At 31.3% G+C, this 24,729-nt stretch overlaps 1 protein-coding gene across 3 annotated transcripts in view; it reads left to right on the top strand.

Moving 5' to 3' along the window:
- Positions 1–1,640: 1,640 nt before the first annotated feature.
- The window catches only part of LOC118181322 (uncharacterized), a 104,417-nt gene continuing 81,328 nt past the window's right edge, over positions 1,641–24,729 (top strand). For all 3 annotated transcript variants that reach the window (XM_085823431.1, XM_085823433.1, XM_085823432.1), the window contains exons 1-2: positions 1,641–2,175; positions 8,226–13,279. In XM_085823431.1, the coding sequence (XP_085679557.1) occupies positions 8,375–13,279 (4,905 nt within the window). In that variant the 5' untranslated portion in view covers positions 1,641–2,175; positions 8,226–8,374. The remainder of the gene's footprint in view (positions 2,176–8,225; positions 13,280–24,729) is intronic.

The following is a 24,729-nucleotide window of genomic DNA, read 5'->3' on the forward strand; positions in this document are numbered from 1 at the left end:
TGAAATTGGAATATTAAACGGAGCCTCCAAAAAGATGAACTTGGCTATTTTAACTTATTATTTAACCATTAGTTAATAATTTAACTTTTTTTTATTAATTTTTACTCTTTTTATGTTTCATTATTGATTATTTATCATTTTATTTATTTATTTTTGTTCACCTTTATTGACAGTCTTTCTTAAAGCTCCGGCATTTTTAAGTTAAGACCTGCTAACATCAAATTAGTGTAATTCCATACTTTCACTCAGACAGATTTCATATACATATTTTTTTTAAAGTTGGGAATGCTTTTCAAATTTTATATTATGGTTTCCAATTCGATAACTTAGTCATTATTATTTTTTTGTTATTAATATCTCTGTAATTTATAAAGTATGAGTGTTAGATAAAGAATTACAAATTTTCAATCTAATCAAAACAGATAGCTTAAAATTTTATTACTAAACTTTCAAAAACAATTGAACTGCGGTGCTTAACCACCAGGGTGCCTGGGCGCCATAGCCCTACCCCTCATCGAATAACATGATAAAAGTTTCGAATTATAAGAAATATAACTGAATGTGCTAAAAAAAAAAAAAAAAAATTATACAGAATTTGGTCCGAATAATTACGCACTCAGATAGACAGACAAAGTAGCCAGATGTCTTGTTTTGCACCCATTAAATCTTTCTGCACCGATGGGCGAAAAATCAAGCTTAGGTTCGAAGGAAAGGTATAAATTGGCAGGATGATTCCCTCTGTAGTTACAGCACACTGGAGTACTTTTATGACACACAAAAAAAGCGTCTGTACGTAAAAGTAACACATCTGACGATTTAGTCACCTTCAAAAAAATTAAAGTTAATTTTTAAAGGAATTTTATATAATATGTCTTAAAATTTATTTTTCAGTTGTAATTAGTAAAAGTTAAATAAATATAAATTATTAAAATCCGAAGTTTTCTGTATTGATATATTAATATATAAGATCTCAATAACTTATTTATGTTTAAAAAATCGATGAATAATTTGAGAATCACATGGAAAACAAAAGTGTCTTGAAAAAATTTTAATTTTGGGGTGGGGTGTCACCATGACAACTACCAATAAATTTCTTTTTTCATGATTAATGAATCACATTCTATGAAAACGATAACTGCAATTACTTTTTATTATAAAGCTAGCTACAATGGAGTAAACAAAATATGATAATACTTAAGGGATAGCTATCCTATTAGGCATCTACATCTTAAAAATATTCTCATTGTAACAAACTTGAAATTATACTTATGCCTGATTCTCATAAGATACTTTCCTCATTTATATAATGAACCTTTATATTGCTACATTAACACAATTTCGAGTATTTTTTATGCATTTCATATTTAAGTACGCTCATCCAAGAACAATAAACTACACATTTTCATATAAGTATACGGGACAAATTCTGAGTTGCCATTCCTTCCAAGTTAATTTTATACAATTTATTTAGCTAATTCTGCATGTTATACGTTATCTTGATGAAAGACGAAGCGAAATCTGTCTTTCTGGAAGAACTAATATAAAACTGCATTCTGATCTTGGATAAAAATTTGGTTCTTTTTAATATAGAGCAAAGCCGAAAAACTGCAAGTCAAATTTTTGCGCGTAAAGAACGGAGCCCCGAAAACTTCCCCCTCACCCCTACCGCTGACGAAAAGGATATTTATTTGGCAAAGTATTTATTTGTCTTCAAATTATTATTCAGTTTCTTCTGCCCGTTACTGACCTACCGAATAATAGTAATGTTAACGTAAAAGGTGCTGTAATAGTATGTAGAGTACATCACCAAATACAAATGCCTTTGTTCTCAACGTAAGATTTTTAATACGAACGCAATGATAGGGAGTAGAACGTTTTAGCGATTGTGTTAAGCCTAAAGACGTACTGAATGGGCTCTATTGATCTGTTGCGTGTTTCACTATATATTTCAGTTATTGCTGATTGAATTTTTGCTGTGGATCACAACATTGTATCAAGATACTATGATATTGAACCTTTGTGTAAGGTAACACGTGTCCTTCGAGTTCTGTTCTGCCACGGAATTTTATAATGAGAGGCGACCTTGGGTGGTCAGATAGACGACTGTTTAAAATGGCTTTTTATTTTTATGCATGGAATACAAATTGGTACATAATGGTACATAGCATATTGAAGGTAAGTTTAAAATTTCTGACCGTTCCTAAGAGTTATTATTTATATGTCATGCGCGTCAGTTGCACCAGTCTATATTACAATTATCTTCCTTAACGTATAAAGAATTACATACAGTATGCGATTAGGCTTATGACGCGCGCCAATACTTTTATGAGCATGACGAATATATTTACTGATAATTTTAAATAAAATTTCTTATTATCAGTTTTATGTTTTGGAATTTTTGGTCAAAAAGAAGTAAATTTTTAGGGTTATAAACATCTCGGGTTATATGAAGTTCACGTTTACTGAACGATTGTTTTCTCGTTCAGAATTGTTTATAAAGAAAAGGAGAAATCCACATGTTTTTGTAGAATCACATTGAAGTGTTATCAACTTAAATTTGGAAAATTTTGTCTATATTTTTAATATAAATAGCCAGTTCGCTTGTTTTAGGGAAGCAGGAAGTAAGTTTAGTGGGTGGTGGCTGATTTAAATAAACTGAATTCATCCATATTTCCTGATGCAGTTAAATAGAAATATTGTCATAAACAAAGTCTTCGAGTTATTAAATAAAAAAAGTATTAATACAGTAATGTATTTCCTAATTTTTCATGTATTTAAATGATAATCAATTTCATCTATTTCCTGTTAGTGAGAGGTTGTATTGCCTCAAATCAGTTTAACTGAAGCAAATTTTAATTAGTGTTTAAAATTTAAGATTGAATACCATTTTAATTAAATAACATAAGTTTAACTATTGTAATGTGTTTATGGCAGGGAAGTCGTAAATGACCTAATTTTTACCCCATTACATAAGTATACTTCAGCTGTTGAATTTTACTGAGGTACTTTAACAAATTTTAAAAGCAGAAGTATAAAGTAGTTTTGTGGGAATTAATAATAAGCATTAAAATTAATTTGTAAAATAGAATCTATTAAAAATTAAGTTTTGCATAATATCCATATTATGAAGAATTATACTTAGTACTGAGTCTAGGTCACATCATCTCAGAAAACAGTCTCATTTCATAAGTATTTTGAAAGGGTATTTGTGGTAATAAAACTTTAAAAATTTGGAATGTATAAATTAGTTCCAGATGATTTATAGCAAGTAGGATTACATTTAAGGTAGCACAGAATTATAGCCTAATATTAGAATACAGTAATATACTAAATAATGATAGAGAAATTTAATGTGCTAGTCATAACATGTCAATATTTTATTCACTTATGGCATATGTGAGCAAAGGCATTAAAAATCAAAGAACTAGGGCATTTTATTCAAAAAGTCACTAATTTTTTAGTAATTGTTCATGTAAAATTAATGGCTGTAAAATAAACTTTTTTCATGACATTTAATAAATTGTTTGAAGCTCCATAAGAAAGAGTAAAAAAAAAAAAAAAAAAAAAAAAAAAAGAATTAATTTAAGGTTTTAGATTTTCAGAAATATTGCCATTAAGTTTTGAGCTTGTTCTTATTACTGATAAAACGTTTGAAGATTTGTTTTATGTTAGAAAATATTTTCAAAATACCATTTAGATCTATTGTGAAGCATCATATTTGCAAATTTTTATCTTTCAAAACCGGTAAAAGTGAAAGATTGCAAGAAGTTATGGTTTGGTTCATAGCAGAAGCATTTCAATGTGAACATTGGGAAAATGAATTTGATGCATAAGAAAATCATATGTATATGGCAGTAAATACAAAAACTGCATCTACTGTAAAATTTTGTTATCTTAATGTTTTATAAGAATTTTCAAAAAGGCGAGAGGAAAAAAATTGATTTTAAAATTTAAACTATCAAAACTATAAGAAAATAGTCATTTTTTGCTTTAGTTGGGTTAATGGTTGTTTTAAAATTTATGACGTATATGTAATTTTGCATTGTCTTTTTTTCAACAGTAACCCTAATTCAATAAACAGCTATATTGCAGTTTTTCCTTTTCTTTCATAAGGTTATTGTCAATTGGCATTTTTTACAGTGCTAACAGATCTTTCCATTTCAAAATAACTGGTGATGGGATGCGCATTTGTTTGCTTATCTGAAAAAATTTTTTGGTGATGTCTGAAGCGTTGAATCGTAATTATTTTATATTGTATTCTTTCTAAGCTATTGAAAGAATATTAGTTTTGTGATCTTTATTGGAACTATTAAATACTAAACTTTTGGTAATATTTCATTTCACAATTATTTATAATCTGAAAAATAAAAAGAGAAGACTGATTATATTAATGTATCGGATGGCAAAAAGCATGAAATAGATTTGAGCTGTATATGTTTAGATTATATTGCAGATAATAATTTGGAAGCAGAAACACAAATATGTAGAAATTTTAAGATTGTATCTCTGGAGCTGCCTTTAAGGTAATACTAGGATACATCGAACACTATATTAAACCTGTTAAGGATTTATTAACGTATTATATTAAGCATATTATATTAAAATGTTAACATATTTATTAAAATAGTGATTTTTATTTTTTAAATTTTTATTTATTTATTGTATTCTTGATGTACAATTTTTAATATTTTCATACTTGCTATAAAATAAAAACTTATTATTTTTAATGCTTTAACAAAAGTTAAAAAGTAGTTTTTTAAGTATTAAATATTAAATTTCATCTGTTAGTGACTGATATTTAAAAAAATATAATTTGCATTTGCAAATTTAGTAATTTGTTGGATCTTTTATGGGTTGATTTGAAAAACACTTAGGCCATTTTGATCATAGTTCATGAGAAACAAGGGTTATTTTATCGTTATTAAAATTTTTTGATTGGCAGCAGCTTTAAGTCAGGAATTTGAGTAACCTTTCATACTTGCACCAAAAAAAAAATTTGTTTAATAAAATGTTCATTAGTGTTTAATTGCATTTTTATTCGTTATAGGCTAGTAGTTGTATTTTTAATCCTGTAATATTACCTTCAGTGCTGTAGTCGTGAAAGGAGATTCTTTGTTGCAGTATAGCATTCTTCTGTAGAATTCAACTTTATGTGTTTATGAAGATTGTTAATGTAGCTTCCTAGTATAGACTGCCTTCAGTTTAATTATAATTACAACTGATATGTTCTTAGTGGTGTGATGCATTTGATGTATCATACGTAATTTTCACTCCTGTATATTAAAGACTGTTTATTTCATTGCATATAGCATTTTCATGATTTTATTATGTAACACTGTTTATTATGCTAATTATCTTTGATTGTGACATCTAAAGTTAATTTATGAAGGCATTTTTCTGTGATTTTAATTTCCTTTTTAAAAAATTTGTGTAACTTTATTATTATTATATTATTATTATTATTATTATTATTATGTTTTTGTATTTTGGTATTTTAAGTATAGGTGAATCTTATATACTTCTAATATCTTTCTATAAATTACAGTAATATTTTCTCTTTGCTCGTAATTAATTCTAGTCATTTGGCTCAGGCAACATTTTTATGATTTGTGAATAATCTTAATTTTTTGTGATTACTAGGAAGTCAAGATTTGAATCAAGGTGTACTGTTTAGTTGTCTCTGTTAATTTGAGCATTTGTTATAAATTAGATTTTCATCTTGGAGTCTATGGACTTTTTCCATGCCTAGAATAATTCAGTCACTATGCAAAATTTCTACTTAAATGTTTTTGAAATGAAATTTTGAATGAGCTGTTTCATTTTGCATACATGCTGGCATTTTATTTAGATGATTATGATTTTCTGGTTTTTCATATTATTTTGTTGCATTACTATTTGATTATTTGGTTTGTTGGTAAGCCATACTGCTTAGGTCACACCAATTTCTGCATCATTTAAAATATCTCATTAAAACTATTGTTTTTGTATTTTAGTCATTTAGATTAGATTAAAGAATCTCGAATTAATTTAATTCATTTTTTAACCTTGCTTTTTTCAGCTCTGTATTTCAAACTAAACTAAACTGTTTTGTCAGAATTAACAGTTCATAAAGAATAAGTAGTAACACGCCATTTAAAATTTTAATATCTTCAAAACTTCCTAGTTTAATATATTGTATATGAATTGTAATATAATATTCAGTTTGTTCAGAATGTTTTAAATGTAATATTTTAACATTAATTAGACAACATTTAAATTTTAGATTGATGTTGATTGTAGAAAAAGGCTATGTGTTCTGAAAAACTATAATATGAATCTCTTCTTTAAGGAGTAAATGTATTTCACTGATTTCAGGGAGAACACATTTTTCTAGGGAAGATCCCTGTCAGATTTTGTCGGTGCGATCAACCATTTTTTAAAAAAAATCATTGCTATTGAATGGGTAAATTTTGTTTAATTTAATATTGGTATACCATAGCTGCCAATTTTACCCTTCATCACATCTCCCAGTCCTTTTAGTAGATCGCTGAATCTCCCAGTTATTTTTAGAATTTGCTAATGAATATATTTCCTGATAATAAATAAAATTTATTGAATTAATTGATCTAAAATTGTGTAAACTCCATTCTTCAATCCTGTGATATTCAGCAAAATTTTTGGTACTAAATTTGATTTGTCTTAAACTACTATAGATATCTGTAGAACTTTTTATGAAGATTCCACCAGTGTTTAAATCAATTAAGTATATTTAATTTCTTTGTTACAACAGTAAATGGTATACTACTAAGTTTATCCATATAATGGTATGTATATTAAGAATTAATTTTATTTTCTCCATATTTAAAAATTCTTTGATAAGTAAGTTTTTTTTTCTTCTCAGAATTAGCTTGGTTTAAAAGTGTAAAAAAATTAACAAAATGAAGTTAGCCATGGAACATAAAATTGAGAGTAAGTAATTAAATATTTATATTCAAAATAACTGATTATATATTTAAATCAGAATCATATTATAAATTTCTCAGTAATCTGAATACCATTATAGAGTATATTTAAGTCATTTTGGAGTTTTTTGATATGATGCTCAGAAACTCCCAGTTATTCACACGAGAATCTCTTGGGTTTTCATATTTCAAGGTTGGCAGCTGTTGTATGCTTTTTGCACATATTTTATTCTGAAATTGCTGTATTAACTTCTAATTTTAATTGACATTATCAAAATTTTTTATTTATTTATAGTTTAATAAAAAATGGAAATCTCTTTTGTTTTGTTGAATATTATGTCATCTTATGGCTTCAACTATGTTATGAAATGATTTGATCACTTCATTCTGTAGAGCTCTAAAAATTTTCTATATTTTCCTGCTAAATAATGGTTGTAGACCATATTAATAGTATGTATTTATGTAGTTACTATGTGTTTCACATCTTTAATTTAGTAACGAGACCTCATTCGGCTGATTTTGATCTCCAGGCATGAGTTTTCATGATGAATTTAGTTTTTCTTTAAGCCACCCCTGTAAAAGATGAGTGATGATTTTTATTAGTTTTTCTTTTAAGTGGTTTCGTTAATTGTAAAATGTAATAAAAATGTTCTAAATGAATATTCTAGTGTTTAGCTATGGATTTAGCTCAAAAGTTCTCAAATGTTTTAACTTCTGTTGTTCAAGTAAGTATAATTGAATAAATACTTGTTTTAACTAACAGGAAGCAATAAAAGTAGAATATTTATTCCTGCTATTTTCTAGAGTACAAACTAAATTGCAAAAAATTATCCATCACTGCTTTTGGGAATTAAAAGGAGAGAAATTAGGAACTAAATCCTTTTTGTGCAAACCAGCAAAGAGCAACTGAAAGTCCTAACAAGAAAATAAGATCACTAACTTAACATTTAAAAGACCTGGGTATAAGTGTGCTGTGTTCACTAACTCTGTTTATTCTAGTTTTCATTTGTGCAGGTGCAGAACCTTAGTTATCCTGTATTCAGTTTAAGGTGAAATGATGAAAACAATTGAATAGAAATAATTTAAACAGAACAGATTAGGAAATAAAATTTTGTTCACATGATTTTGTATTTAAGATTTTTTCTACTGATCTGTTTTATAATTTCACTATTGATCCTGCAAAACAGTGTATAAAATATCTTAACGCAAAATTATCTAAAGTTCTATCAGTTAAAATATTGTTAATGATTCTTTATACTAAAAATGTTTTTCCTCTCATTTCAGGCAATCAAAATAATTTCTTAAGCATCTGCTGCATTATAATGGATCTAGATTCAGAAAACTGCTCTGTATGCTAGTAATTGTGACTTCGTTATTGTTTATTTGAAGAAAAAAAATGTTAAAAGAGAAGTTTTTCTTTAAAAACTTGTGAAATGGAAAGATATGGAGATGTTATGACAGAATTTAAAAGCTGTGAATCGGAAAACTATTCACATAGCCGAACTTTTGGTAAAAAAGGAAATTCCAAAATGTGTAAAGATGATATGTCTAAACCATTGTTTTGTAGTGTAAGTGATTGTGTGACTGAGGAAGTGATTATGGAAGTGAGGCCTGATGTCCCAAAAAAATGTATTGAATTTGATTGTAACAGCCAGTCTGCAGAAAATGGTTATACAAGTAATGCTGAGAATTTTTTATCTGCTATTAAAAGCAAAGCAGAAGAGGTAATAAATGACTGTATTTTACCTTGGGAAAAGTCTAATAATTTTTCCCCAAATAAGAAAGATACTGCACAGAAATTAATTACGCATGATACCTTTGTCAATGGAAGTAAAATATTAAAATCTAATGTAGCTGGAGTTGAATCTGATTCTATAAATTCTAAATTTTCTGATATTAGTCAGAATATTAGCTCTGATAGTTTAGTCCCTGATTATGAAGCTGATATAAGCTCATCTAGTGTTGAAATATTAGCCCCTCTAACAAGTACTCCTGTAGCAAATAAAAGAAACTTTGTTAATCATATATATAATACAGAAGCTAAATTTGATGAAAATATTATAATAAAATCTGAAAAACTGGATTCTGATCATGAAGAAACTGGTTTGCAGAAACCTTATCATTCAGAGAATTTTAATAAAGGAACACCATCCTGTAAAAATAGTGTAGAGTCAAATTCAAATGTAGATTGGAATATGCCTGAGCTAATCCCTACTATTTGTCTGGATAATGATGATTCTGTTCCAGAAACAGAAGATAAAAACTGTAAAGTAATTGATGTAGCTGACTCGCCTGAAATGCCAACTCTTGTTCCATTTGAAGCAGAAGAATCCTTTCAAATAAAAGTAGAGTGTCCTGATATTGAAGAAAAATATGGGTCTAAAGATGCTGATTCTCATGATTCTGCTACTGATATTCGTCAACCTCAAATTGTATTACAAAGAATTTCAGTAGATCGTTGTCCTATTCCATGTTTTGAGCCAAGGAGAAGTTCTATCAGTGAACAGTTAAACGTAGCTGAAACTAAGAAAATGTCCATTGAAGGCCCTGAAATTGAAGAAATCGAAGGTGTTCGATTTTTCCAGTTTCGTTCAAAGCAGGAAATGGAGGAATTTAATCGAATGCCAGAAGCAGCAGAAATTGATCTTGACATGATTGTACCAACAAAAACTACTGATATAACTCAGATTAAGGGTTGGCGTAATAAATATTTTGCACCTGAAACTCAATTTCAGTCATTTACTAACTGTAATAGTATAAAAACTGATGATTCTAGCCAAGATTCTAGCAATTTAATTTTGACTTTGAATGAGCAAAATAAGGAAGAAAAAGCATTTAAGTTGAATGAGGAACAAAAAAATTCTAATGAATTTCGTATACAACATTCAGAAAATGATTTGAAAGTAACTTCTGAGGCTAAATTAAATGACGATGCTGTAAAGGCTATACCAGTTTCATCAAAAGAGGAAAATTCTGATATAAAATGCCTCACTGACAAGAATAATGAAAAATTTTCACTTAAAAAGAATGATGAAAAATGTTCACTTAAAAAGATGGATGAAAAATATTCACCTGAAAAGAACCCTATGTCTGCTTTTGTGAGTGCAGAGTTAGATTCATATTTGCTTAATTCTTCTGTATTGAATGTTAGTTTACTTCAGAAGGTGAACCCTAATATTATTCCTATTCCACCTGATGCATCCATTTTATCACTTGGAAAACTGAGAAAAACTGATAGAGTTATACAGCCAAAGAAAAATCATGTTTTTAAAGATAGAGAAGATAATTTAAATTCAGGTGATTGTGTTATAACTTTAGGTGATTCACCAGCACCTATAATAACAATAGGATCATCAGATGAGGATTCTACTGATGATGATATACCTGTTGCCAAATTGTCAGGGATGAAAAGAATCAGATCAAGTGATGTGAAACCTGTATCAAATAAATGTGTAAAAAAGAAAAAAATTGGTGATATTGAGTCCTGTCGCGTATCGCCAAGAGTTGTTTTGCGGTTGAAGAAAGAAAACATTGGTAGTTCAGAGGGTTATAAGGTGTCAAATATTTCATGCAAAAAGCTGAGGGTAGAGCAGTCACGTACAACATCATCATCGTCGTCATCTTCATCTTCAGAGAGTGAAGAAGAAATGCCAGAATCATTTAAAATGTCACATGATGGATCCTTACCAGTTATAAAGAAAACATTGTTTTTGAAAGATGATGAACCTCACCTCTTGGAAGAATTTTTGAATAATCTGAATATGTATGGTACAAGAAAAGATGTTGCCATGTTAGTGCAGTCAAACCAGTCATACTTTGATAAAGGTCCTGCATTGTCTGCTAACCGTACTTATAAAGCTGTAGCTGCTCTTGTATCGAATGAGCTATTTGCAAAATTAAAATTTAAGCAGAAAGTCAAGAAAAAGGTGAAATCATGGGAAAAGTATCTTCCTAAAATTTCAATGTCCAGCAAAGTACAAAAAACTACTATGTCCAGATTGAAAAGCAAGCTAAAGTCTTCTCAGGTTGTTGATAATGCATTGCCACCTGAACGAGGTAAACGCTCCATCAGACTTCCTGCTCGTTATTTAGATTCAGCCGTTCTTGCTGCTGGCACGGAATGGGTGTCACCAGTTCTTGTACCAGAAGGAAATGTCACGAAGAAAAGTCGAAAGATATCATCTGAAACAGTGGAGGAAAAAAGCATTCCAGAAAATACAAAGGATTCTGTATCATGCACTGAAAAAAGTACATCTGAAGAAGAAGAAAGTTCGTCTGATGAAGCAGTTGATACATCTGATGATTTATCTGATGCTACAGTGGAACATATTAAAGAAGAATGCTTGAAGAAATTTGAGCAGAAATCTGAGTCTTCTGAAATGTCAAATATGAAAAATCGTACTTTTGATAAAACTAAAGTTAATGAATCTGTTTCAAATACTGATGAAGATCAGAATCTGCTATCAGATACTGTAAATCCCTTTCCTATATGTTCCTGTTTACCCTGTTCGAGAACAGTTGTATATCAAAAAAGTAAAAAAGACTTCATATGCTCATGTAAAATTACTAAAGATAAAATGATTTCTTTAGATGAAAGCAGTAAGGAGAACAACACGAGTACGTTGACAAGTAATTCTTTGCAATCTGTATCAGAGTTACCAGATTCAAAAATCAGTGTTCAGGAAGAATTGCCCAATCTTAAACCTGTCAGTTCATCAGAAGAAACAAATAAGTGTTCTGATGCACCTGGATATATTAATGTGGCATCTGTAAAGAAATCAGGTGACACATTAAGTAATATACTTTCAAATAGTGTAACAGTTCAGTCAAAACCTTATGAATCTGTAAATCAAAATGCTTCTGTATCAAAATCTATGATATATGTCACTAATTTAGGATTAACAAATTCCTTAGGCACTATAAAACAGCCTTTTGCTGTTGCACCAAATGATTCTTTGGCCTCATTATCTACTGCAAATTCTGTGAGCTATGTTAATAACAACATGCCCTCATATCCAATTCATAAGATTTTCAATCCATTGGAAGAGAATTCTAGTGGTGCATTAGTCAGTGTTCCAGTTTCAAATATGTCAGATAAGCTTATATTTCTAGTTCCAGTCAAGGCTACTACAAATATTAGTAAAACTGGACAGAGCTCACATGTTCCTTTACTTCCTAAGATGCCTGCAGAGACATTTGAGAAGGCACCAGTTTCATCTACCAATGGCCCCAAAGGCAAATTGCCCATTCTTATTCGGAAAGTAACATCTGATAAAGTTCCTAATGCTTCTGCTGTAGAACTAGGAACTGGTTTAAATTTTTTAAATTGTAATCCAGTAAATTCTGGGAAAATGTCTTTTGTACCTACTCTTTCTCATCCCAATACTTCAAAAAATACACCAAGCTCTAGTCCTGTGACTTTCAAATTGCCAAAAACTGTTGAAAATACAGAAAGTAATTTTCTAATACAAAATGGATTACCTAAATTACCGACTTCGTTTTCTGCTGTATTAAATAGCACAATAACGACTGATAAAACTCCACATATTTTAAATAGCTGTAATACTTCAGTAACATTGCCCAGTCCTCTCCAACAAGTAAATCCTCAAGGACTGCAAGTTAAAGCATATAAAGTAGGTGACAAGTATTTTATATGTCCGTCTGTCATGCCAGCTAAAGAATTGAGGCCTAAATCTAGTACAGTTAATAATTCTACAATTATTGCTACTAATGCAGCCAATCAGAAAACTTTACCATCTGTTTCACCTCAGGTTTTACCCTTTAATAATATAAATAAAGAAAACTGTAAAAGCCAGTATCAAATTCTTCAAAATGGTTTAGCAAAACAGTGTATTATAGGTAACCAAGATTCAAATGAAAGTTGTTTGTCTTCATCTTGTGATCAACTGAAAGATGCCCAGACTGATGCAAGTATGCCTAAGACAAGTAGTTCAGAGTCATTGTCCAATTGTCCATTAGCAGCAACTGATTGTCATAACTATTATAAGACACAAAAATACTGTAAAAGAAAACTTCATCCTTGTAATGATGTGAAGGAAAATTTAGATATGGACATAGACATCGAAACTGTAGATGACAGTTTTGATGGCTTATCAGAATTGCGTAAAACTTCGGAAATTTTAAGTGAGTCTGACATTTCAGATAATGAATGTGAAAGCATGTACAGCTCAAACTTAGATCCATTTGCAATCAATTTGCAAGTGAAAAGTTTAAAAGAAAGAAAGCGCCGTTTGCAAATTCGATGTGCCTTTGAAAAACTAAAACACTCTTCAAAATCATTCAAGAATGCAAATACTTGCATGGAAATTTTGGCAGTGGTAAGATAACTGATTTATTAATATATATATATGCTTTGAAATGATATGCAAGATTATAATTTTTTCATATTTTGAGTATCGCAGAATTTCATTTTAATAAATTTAGACATGTTTAATGAGTAAGATGTATTTTATGGAAGTGCATTATGAAGTTCATATAATTTTAAAATTTATGAGTCTTTGCTGTTTATACAAGGCAGGAAGTTGCTTACTTAAAGGCTATTTGTTAATATTAATGTGATTATTCTGTTAAGGATTTTGTGAGTTTTAATGCAGGTTTAGCTTGACCATTTCACATGCTAATATCAATATGTATTGTTGAAGTGAAGTTCTTTACAATGATGTCTAAAGGGCAATTCCCACTGGGGTTTATCTAATGAACACAATTGACGTAGCTGACCCATCTCCAAAACCAGTTTTTTCCCATAGGGCAGCATGTTAAAAAATTTGAACTGCAGGCACAGCGAAGCTATCGACACATGGAACTGATTCCAATAGCTCAGATAAACCCCAGTGGGAACGGCCCTTTAAGCTTAGAACAGGGGTTATCATCGCGACTGGGGTCAGTATTGATCCCCTGAAGATACTGAAATTTTAAAAGGTATCGATGATGATTATAAGAGATCGATTAAGAGGTTGGGGATCGAGAGCCAAATAGGTACCAGAAGTTAATCAACATAATCAAAATCCCATTGTTTATAAAAAGTTTTAATACAATTAATAATTAATTTTTATTAATATAAAGCTGTGTCACGGTAAGGGAAGAAACCATACAAAATCAAGATAGGGCGATATGCTAATAATGATTTAATAGATTTTAAAAATATAATAATCTTTTGTACAGTAAGTGCAATATAAGAAAGTAAAATGCAGTAACACAAGAAAATGCAATTAGAAAGTACAAAGAAACAAAACTGGAATAAAAAACAAAACAAAACAAAAGAATATTTTTGAGGGGGGTGATTTAAGCAATTTTGGGTACTTCCTTATCATAGTGGCCCCCAAAATTTAATAGGTAAATCAACCAAGGTGTTACATGTAGCAAAGTACAGTACATAGTCTGAAAGCTGGACTCATCAGGACTTTGGCATTCTCTATTTGGGGTTTTTCCAGATATTAGATTATCATTTTAAATCTAGTAAGATTGCATATAGAAATTATAAAATTACAAATATGAAATTGTGATTTATGAAATAATTAAGCATTTATAATCTAAAGGATATCAAAATTTATAAAAGAAGCTTAATAATTATTTGTTTACTTTATTAAACATTTCTTTAAATGTAAATTGTTTAAGTTGCTTTGTTTTTTGTGCTAATACTTTCTCTTCAGTTCTATAGACAGACAATTTCTTGTTCAGTTACAAAGTTTCACTGTTCAAGGTCTGTAGTTGCTGTGTCAAGAATTCCGGCTAATTTGTCAATCAAAATTTTTTTCTTTTCAATAACTTCTCTGTCACTTTCTTCACTATTGGTAGCATTTTTTTAGCAACTACGGATTTTAATTGATTAATTAATTAATAATTAATTGATGATTGCAGCATTGTCATCGCAATGAAAAACTTCTGTTATATCATCTCTTACCGCTTCTCCACATTTCTTTAAAAGAAATCCATTGATTGGAAAATTTCACCTGTGGTTTGCAATATCTGAAAGCCTTCAAATTAGCAATTATCATCTTCATCATCCTCACCATGAAATATGGCCAGCTGGTCATAAATTATGCCAAGCACTTTTTAAAGTATCTGGATGCACATCCACCCACATTTTTGTGATGCTTCACACAGCAGATTTTATGCTAAAATTATTATTGAAGAAAATTAACATGAATATTAAAAATGCTACTTTATATTCACAATTCAGCGCACACACTATTCCAATATTCATATAGGCTGAATGATGGACGTACAGCTTGGAGAAAAGCATAACATGGATACATTATCTTTCATTAAAGCTTTAAGTGAAATATGAGCTGAATGGTTATCTACAATCAGGACAATTTTTGCATCATTAGGTAAACCAAATTAAAATTTTGCCAAGCCTGGGGTATGAAAATAACTTTCAAACCAGTCATACATTAATGCTTGTGTCATCCGTGCTGTTTTATTTGCATGATATATAGTGGGCAAATCTTTACTCCTTTAAGTGCTTGAGGTTGTGTATTTTTTCCGTTTATGAAATGTTTACAGTTGTGAATTCCTGCAGCATTTGTGCATGCTAAAATTGTTAGTCTATTTAGCTTTGGAATCTTTGACACCAGTTGGAGCCTTTTCTGTAGAGGTTACTAAGGTTTTTCGTGGTACATAATGACAGAAAAGACCAGTTTCATCAGCGTTGTAAATTTGTTCTGTATATGTTTCACTATTAACGAGCTCAATGAATTCATTTGGAAATAATTCAGCAGCTAAAGCTTTTTCACCCGAAATTATTAATTACATTATACCACGGCAATTTTAAAATTTGGTTAACCAATCTGTTGACTATGTGCATTCGGTTTCAAGTTCATTCCTTCAAGAAATATTTTGGCTTGAGCCATAAGCATTGGACTCGTCAGTGGCACACCCTTGCTGCGTCTCTGTCGGAAAATTCAACTATCACTTCAGCATAGCGAATAATTTTCTGTTTTTCACTGCGAGTAGGATATCAGAATCTGCAAAAATTCATAAAGTTCCTTTTTCTGTTATGTCGTACACAGTTGACTTTACAATGCTTTTCGGACGGGCATATTTATATCCATTTTTTTCAGCGATTCGGCTTTTAGTTTAATGTACTTTGAAACATGCTTTCGCTTTGTAGATCCTGTTGCAGCTCCAGAATTAGAAACTCTTCAAATTTTAGTTTTGATAAAATTGCTGTAATTAATTATAACAGCATGCGAAAAACAATAATCTGGATAAAATCAAAAAGTTGACAGCACGATCTGCTGTACTAACTGAAACTCTGTGGAATCAGTACAGTATAATTTTAGTTTAGTTTAACAGTGCCTGCTCTACGTTATTGGCTGTGTAGCATGAGATTGGCGACGAAAGACAAAATTTTCCATTACATTTTGTCTTGCTTCTATCGTGCACTGAAACAATTAAGCGTGAATTGTATTAATTTAGTTATTTGTTATACTTGTGTCTAATTTTTGTACATACTTTTGTCTTATTCGAGTCTTAAATAAATTTCCACATAGACTTAAGCTTACTGATAGCTGGTGCTAGATATTTTGCCTGTCTCTGTGGGTCCTAAATTCTGTTACCAAGTGCCTCTCTGAGTTCTAAATTTTTGCTGCCCCTTAATTTTGGGTCCCAATGCTTTCTGAAATTCTAAAAATTTTATCATCTCTTAATTTTGCTACTCACCGCTTCTTTATACTCCCCAAAATTTGTCTTCTCTAAATTCTGCCTCCCGGTGTGGCCATACGAGCTCTGGCGCCGGTCCTGGGTTTATGTGAATAAAAAAAATCAGTTATTCGTAATTCATATAGCATTAAATGTAATTTTTTGGCCTATGAGTATCATTAATAAAATCTATTTTTGCATATGGAAAGAAATTTTTGCTGATTTTTTCCTCATCAACATTTAGCGCATTTAACTGAAATCTGTAATTGCCTTTTATGCCAGCATAAAAGTTTTCCATAATCTTTGTTATTCAGTTACTAATAAAAAAAAAGTGTTTAGGCATCGCTGCATGAGTCATTATTAAAGTTGTCATGTGTTAATAAACATACCGTGATGAAAGCAAAATATAATAAATAATGATTCACCAAGTTGGGGATGTCAGGGATATAAAATATTAGTAGTTGTAAAATCAATGATGTTTCTATGTAGAATGTTTCGGTTTGAGATGTATACTAAGCAGATGCTGAGCTACAGAGCCAGATTATTGTTCACACAAATTTATGCTAAATTGATTGTTTCTTCAATAACAAGGTATTTTATTTAGTGCCAAAGTGAAATTAAGAATCTGCATTCTCCACATTTTTGTATACGGGAAAAAATCAAATGCACATGCTTAAAGCATAAAAAAAAGTTCTAAAAAAATGTTTGTTTGGTTGCTTTAAGATCCGGATTTTGATCATTCTGGATATTGGACATCCGAATCTTGGACTTTGTACTGTGTAAAAACACGGGGTGAGATTTTGGTGAGATAGCTTGGTTAATTAGCAATTCAATGTTGAGGACTGCTATAATAAGGAAGTACACAATTTTCTTTCAAATATATGTATATATATATAAAACATTGAAACATCAAGCTCTGCCACACATTAATTAAAATGCAATTAGAATCTTGATTTTGTTTCTGAAAATCTGTTTATATAAGCAAAATTATAATAATACAAAAAGTAATGAAACATAAATTTAACAAACACTTTTTAATTTATTTCTTTAAATTAATATCTGGTTTACTTGTATCATGGGTACATTTCCTTTATGCACCTGCCAGGCATTTTATCAGGTTTCTTTAATGTAAACAATTTACTAGTTATTAAAATAGTTTATAAATGGCAAAACACACAAGGCACAGATCATAGTAGATCGTCACCTGTCATACGGCTTGTCAGGTGCATAATAGTTGAGTACTCTATTGTGATTATACAGTCAAAAGTCGTTAATCCGGACTCTTCGGGACTTCGGCGATTCCGGATTATAGATCATCAGTTTAAATCTGGTAAAATGGCATGCAGAAATTATAAAATTAAAAATATGGAACCGTAATTTACGAAATAAAGAACGATTATGATCTAAAGGGTATCAAAATTTACAAAAAAAAAAAAAGAGCTTAATATTTATTTGTTTACTTTATTAAACATTTCTTTGTTTAAGTTGCTTTGTTTTTTAATGTGATAATACATTCTCTTTAATTCTATAAACAGACATAATTTCTCATTCAGTTACAAAGTTCCGCTGTTCAAGTCCTATAATTGCTATGTCGAGAATACCGACTAATTTGCCAATCAAAATTTTTTCGTTTTCAATAACCTCTGTCACTTTTTTCGCTATCGGAAGCGAATTATAATGACGAGGCATTTGATTTAAATCATATCAAAGACGGAGTACATCGAGATGAAATACTACATTTAGTAAGCAATTATAAGCCAAATAAAATAAAAACATCTGCCCTGAAGATAAGGATAGTGCTGTCAGATCAACTTCCAATTCATTGCCCTCCCGCCACCGCGTTAAAGATAAACAAAGGATATGCCAGCGAATTATAATCACAAGGCATTTGATTTAAATCATATCAAAGACGGAGTACATCGAGATGAAATACTACATTTAGTAAGCAATTATAAGCCAAATAAAATAAAAACATCTGCCCTGAGGATAAGGATAGTGCTGTCAGATCAACTTCCAATTCATTGCCCTCCCGCCACCGCGTTAAAGATAAACAAAGGATATGCCTTTATCCATTTTTTGCAGGAATTCCGCTTTTTGTTTAATGGACTCCGAAACATACTTTCGCTTTGTAGATCTTTTACATATTAGTAAATATATATCGGAAATTCTATTTGACATAATCGAAAGTTCAAGCTTACTTTTATAAAATTGCTCTAACAGTCTGCAAAAAATAATAAGCCGGATCCAATTCGAAGATTAAGGAACAACGCAATCTGCAACATTAACTGAAATAGATAATTAGGTAATTTTAGTTAGCTTATACCGTCCGTTATACATTAAACGTGCATTCTTAAACGTATTTTGTGCACACGCACATGCAAATTCGCAGCCGTAAAGGTCTTACGCGCATGCGCAGAACGTTTGTAGCTTTGAGGTCCGGATTGTAGATCATTCCGGATTATGGGTGTCCGAATTAACGACTTTTGACTGTATTGTATATATGAAAATATCACAGAAAATTACCTAAAAGGGGTGGATGTAAGTTAAAGTTTTGGAATCCCTGGCATAGAATGGTGGTCTCAAACTCAAAATGCATGAGAGCAGAATACTGGATCTGAAAGCAACCAATGCCTTTTTTTAACAAAACAAAATTAAATAAATGAAACAAAATAAATTTTAATTTTCACCTTATCAAAACATGCACAGTTATAATGATAACAAAGAGAAAATTAAAATTTACATATATTTTCCCTTAAGTGTAAAGGTAACCTGCAAGAAATTTTTGATTGGTTATACTTTGTAATGACGGGTAAGTACTAAATTTTAGCCTGAGATTTATTTCAGTCAATTCCACTATATTGAATTAACAACTAAATAACTTTTAACTTTAACAAGAAAACCAGAAATTTCGGAATACTGAATCGCCATCAGCTATTGGCTGCCAAACTAAATTTACTGTGAACTATACCAGTGCAGAGTTGCCAACTTTATAACTAGGATTTAGGCGGGAGACTCCCGATTTTCGACCGCACCCTGACTTACAATATATTTCTCCCGACTTTTTCTTATTCTTAAAATTTCTCAGGATTTTTATGGAACTTGGCTTAATACTTTGTTATATGAACAAAAAAAAAAAAAAGTGATTTGGGACGTCTGAAAGCAATTGAATTTTCTCTAGATTATATCTAAAACAAAACCTTGCGAATTAGATAACTTCTGCTTTGTGAGGGAGAGCATATACGTATTCAGAAACATCGTTCTCCAGTTCTCCAATGGGCTTCGTGCTCCACTGCCTGCCACCTGGCATATATTAACCAATGAGAACAAAGCAAGCTGTTGTTTGGATGTTCTTTAGTTATTTCGGTCATTTTGTCCTGAGTTGTGTGAGTACACCACGTGCCTTAGGAAAATAGTTGAAGGCACAACCTGCCACTGAATGCATCGGATCACGCTGCAGCTTTACTTAGAAAAATGTTTCCCGATAGTGAAATCGCTAAGAAATTCTCAAGTGTAAGAACCAAAACAGGTGCAATTGTTAAAGAAATGGATTTGAAAAAAAAATCTTCAGTTATTGATTGCATTAAAACAGCTCCGTTCTGCCTCTCTACGGATGGAAGCAATAATACTGATTCAAAACTGTATCCAATGTGTTTCTTTTTTTAATCTGGAGTCTTCAGAAAATGAGCGCAGTTTACTTTCTGTCCCCACTTTAGAAGGACATTTGACAGCCTTTACTATAGCGCAGCTAATTATTAAAACTTTTAAAGAAAATGTAGTCCCTCTGGATAATTGCTTAGCACTTGGTGCCAATAATGCACCAGTATTGGTAGGCTTGAAGACTGGTGTTGCAGGTATCTCTCTCAAGAAAGGAAAATTCAGATTTGCAGATTATGAGGTGCACCTGTCTCCTCTTAAATTTAGCAGCTGAAAAAGGGGCAGCTTCTTTATCAATAAATGTGGATGAACACATTGTTGATATTTGCTATTATCTTGAAAGGAGTTCTAAAAGGAAGGGAAAATTGAAACATTTTCAACAGCTGCATAACAGCAGTTTACAATTAGAAAACTTGGATGAAGTTATAAAATCAGCTAGGTTTGACACCCAGTGGAGTTTAATTGGAAAACTGAAAGATGCTGATGAAATTTTAAAATATAATGAATTGTCTAGAATTATGTTGGCCATCTTGACAGTTCCACATATTAATGCAGAGTGTGAGAGGATTTTTTAGTGTTGTTGCGAAAACGAGGACTAAATTTAGACCTAAAATTAGTGATGACACATTAGAAAAACTTTTATTAGCGAAAGCAAGCCTACGTGGCAATTGCTATGAACAAAATTATGAAGTTTCTTTCTTAAAGAAAGCAAAATCTGCCACTGTTTATATCATTTGTATGAAAACTGATTAAAGTTTTTTTTTTTTTTTTCGTTTTCTTAAACGATGCAAGTAATAAAAATGTTTTTTATGTGTAAGGTATTTTTGTGTTGCTTTCATTTAAGAATTAGTTACTATTTAAAGTTAATTCATTATTAAAAACTATATTTTCATCATTTAAAAAGTCTTTTTAACATTGCGAAAAATCTCCCGATTTCTTAAAAAAAATCTGATTTTTGAGTGTCATAGGGTGGCAAGTATGCCAGTGTGAGAAATTCTCCCACGGTACTCATTCTCGGTGCTGAGCCCGTGGTGACGAGTTGAGAATTTTAAAGCTCTGCTGAATTTGCTTATCGCACTGTTAGAAATGATCTCCTTGAGTAATGGTAAGTATGTTGTTATTTGTAACCGGTAACTATTTGCTTGGTTTACGTCAACGGTACTCATTCTCGGCGCTGAGCCCGTGGCGACGAGTTGAGAATTTTTAAGCTCTGCTGAATTTGCTTATCGCACTGTTAGAAATGATCTTCTTGAGTAATGGTAAGTATGTTGTTATTTGTAACCGGTAACTATTTGCTTGGTTTACGTCAATACATAGACATCATGTTAGAGACATACACATCATGTTAGGGAAGATTATGGCTGGTTTAGACGGATTAGAAATCCCTCCAATTGAAGCAGTTAAGAGGAGACTCAACACCGTTAACGCACAAATTTTCTGCAATACTACATGTATTTACAATGCAAATGATTCCAAAAAGAACGAATTAATCCGCACTTTTAAGAGACAGGAATTGAAAACTGAGCTCTCTAATCTACAAATTCTCTTAGCAGTGATGGAAAAAAACCCAAAATGCACCTACACTGGAGAAACAAAAAGATAATACCGAAATTTAAAAAAATCAAATTGAAAGTGTTCCTTCCACTTCTCAAGCTGCCCAAACAGGCAAAAAAAATGCACACACAGATAGTGAGGGATTTATTTCACATAGCAACTCTGTAAAACAACCCCTAGCAGCCACCTCAACAAAAGAAGTTTCTCAATCTAATAAATTCGCTAATTTAGCATCTGAAGATAACATGGATGATGATACTCCTCGAGTACATCCCACCCAAAACCTAAAGCTAACATCTCTGCAATTGCAATGGATGATTTTAAAGGCGTCTGGGATATGATTAAAGAAGTTGTGGAAAATAAAGACATAAAAAACTATACAGAAAACGTGAAAAATGGTTCCCTCGTCGTCATAACTCTGAGCACTATCGTTTTGTAACAAGTTACCTCTCATCTCAAGCTATGGAATATCATAATTTTAAATTAAGCTCAGAAAAGCCACTTAAAGTGGTAATTAAAAATGACCTAATAACCCTAAACCTGGAGTCATCCTAAAGGAATTACAAAGTTTAAATTTTCCTGCAATGAAAGTTCGCCAATTACAATCTGTCAGAGGTGGAAATTTTTAATAAATATTCCAGTCTTTGTTTTTGACTTAAAAAGAGGCCCAGAAGGGAAGAAAATTTATCAACTTCAAAAACTCAGAGGATTATTTTATCACAGTTGAAACTTATAAATCAAAACCAAGACCCGTGCAGTGCCATAAGTGCCAGCGGTACGGGCATTCACGGGACAACTGTAACTACAAGGCTAGATGCCTTAAATGCGGTAAATTCCATGAAACATACACTTGTCGACAAAGAAAAAAGACGGAAAGCCAGCAATGTGTGTCCTTTGTGCTCAAAAGCACGTAGCATCCTATAAGGGTTGTAGTAAACATCCCAATAACATCAAAAAAACAATAGAAGGTGCAAAAGCGAAAAGACAAGCTCAAAACCCATGGAATCGTATCAAATTAAATCTGAATAATGAAGATTTTCCTAGCCTCCTTTCAAATGAAACACAAAACGATTCAGTTTGTGCTCGAGCTAACAATGATCAATCCCTGTTTGGATGGATAAAAGTACATTTAGTCAAAGGAGAAAAATTTCTAAACAGATTTAAGTCATCGAAATCCATAATGGATAAGTTAGAAGTTGGCTTAGCAGCCGTGGAATATTTCACAAACATCAATCTAGATTTCTAGATTGTTTGGCGCAAATGAAACTTAGTGTTTTTTACATGCAGCGATGACTGCACTCATCTCTTGTATATACTCATCCGAACTTGTGAAGCTTACGTTGACATGTACATAGTGTTTTTTTACCTTTTACTTATTTAACTAAGATTTTTAGTCAAGATTTTAATTTTCATTTCTGCCTAAGTAATGGACTTTGAATACTTAGCGAAGATTACTTGGGTTATTTTTTGTTTTTCATTATGTGATCACTATACGCACTTGCATTAGCCGAGGTGAAGACCCGTCCACAAGTTCATGTTTTTCATTTATCATCAATATTATATCATCGCTAATGAACTTTTTGTATTTTTCCCTTTAACTTTGAACTTTTAATTAACGCAAAATACAAATTTCTAAATGATAGGACATTTTTAAGGTGAAATAGAAGCATTTTTCACCACTTCACGAACATCACTGAAGCTCGTGACTCTCTCCAGATCACGTGCCTTGCGATGCTCTACCCCTTTCTCAGCTCGGCCTTCTTTATTACATCGGCTTGAACTTTATCATCCTTATAATTGAAATTTCACGTGTTTTACATACGTATTCTCGCCTTTGTGCGGTGGTGTCTTTGTTAAGACACCATATTTTAGTGTTTTTGAAAACCAAGCAAATGTTACTAGTTATAAATTTCAATATACTGGTAAAAACTCTTTGAAGTTAAGACCAGAAGTAAGATGACGATGCTTGATACTATATACTTCCACATTACTCTAGACATGTGGCCTGATGTACAAGCATGCAGTGATCATTTGAACAAAATTTACTCACCGTACAAACGTGGAAAACTCTACCCATATAATTGTAATAATGGTTTAACATAAGAGCATACAAAGACAGAAAAATGACAAAGACAATTTTTCATTTTATCCTTTCCCCCCCTCAATAGCAGTTGTGCATATGAGGCTGAGTCCATATCTTTGTCTCTAAAACTATAGTCACTGTATTTGCAACAAATATAGTTAAAATATATTCACAGGCTGCATAAAATAGCTTCAAAGGCTGCAAGTTTGAGACCACCAGCTTAGAATGTATCTTATTTGCTTTTTCTCATTAGTGTAATTGAATCTTTTGTATAAATATTCTCATCCAGCTATCAAAGGACAAAAGATTGCTGAAAAAGAGGATACTACTTGATTTTCACTGCTCTCATGATATACAGTACAAAGTCTTTAATCTGAATGTCCATAATCCAGAATGATCTATAATCCAGACCTCAAAGCTACAAACTTTCTGCGCATGCGTCTTCTAATTGAATCCAACTGATTTTTTGCAGACTGTTAGAGCAATTTTATAAAAAGTAAGCTTGAACTTTTGATTATGTCAAAAAGAGTTTCCGATTCCGGAGCTGCCTAAGAATCTCGAAAGCACGTTTCGATGTCCATCAAACAAAAAGTGGAATTGCTGCAAAAAATGGATAAAGGCATGAATAAAGGAGAGAGAGGTTAGTGAAAACGAAAAAATTTCCATTGACGAGTTAGTCGGTATTCTCGGTACAGCAATTACAGGACTTGAACGGCGGAATTTTGTAACGGGACAAGAAATTATGTCTGTTTATACAATTAAAGAGAAAGTATTAGCACATAAAACGAAGCAACTTAAACAACTTACATTGAAAGAAATGTTTAATAAAGTAAA

The sequence above is a fragment of the Stegodyphus dumicola genome, chromosome 9 (genome assembly GCF_044657685.1).
Source record: "Stegodyphus dumicola isolate Sdum_Otavi_A_Nest chromosome 9, ASM4465768v1".
NCBI lineage: Eukaryota > Metazoa > Arthropoda > Arachnida > Araneae > Eresidae > Stegodyphus > Stegodyphus dumicola.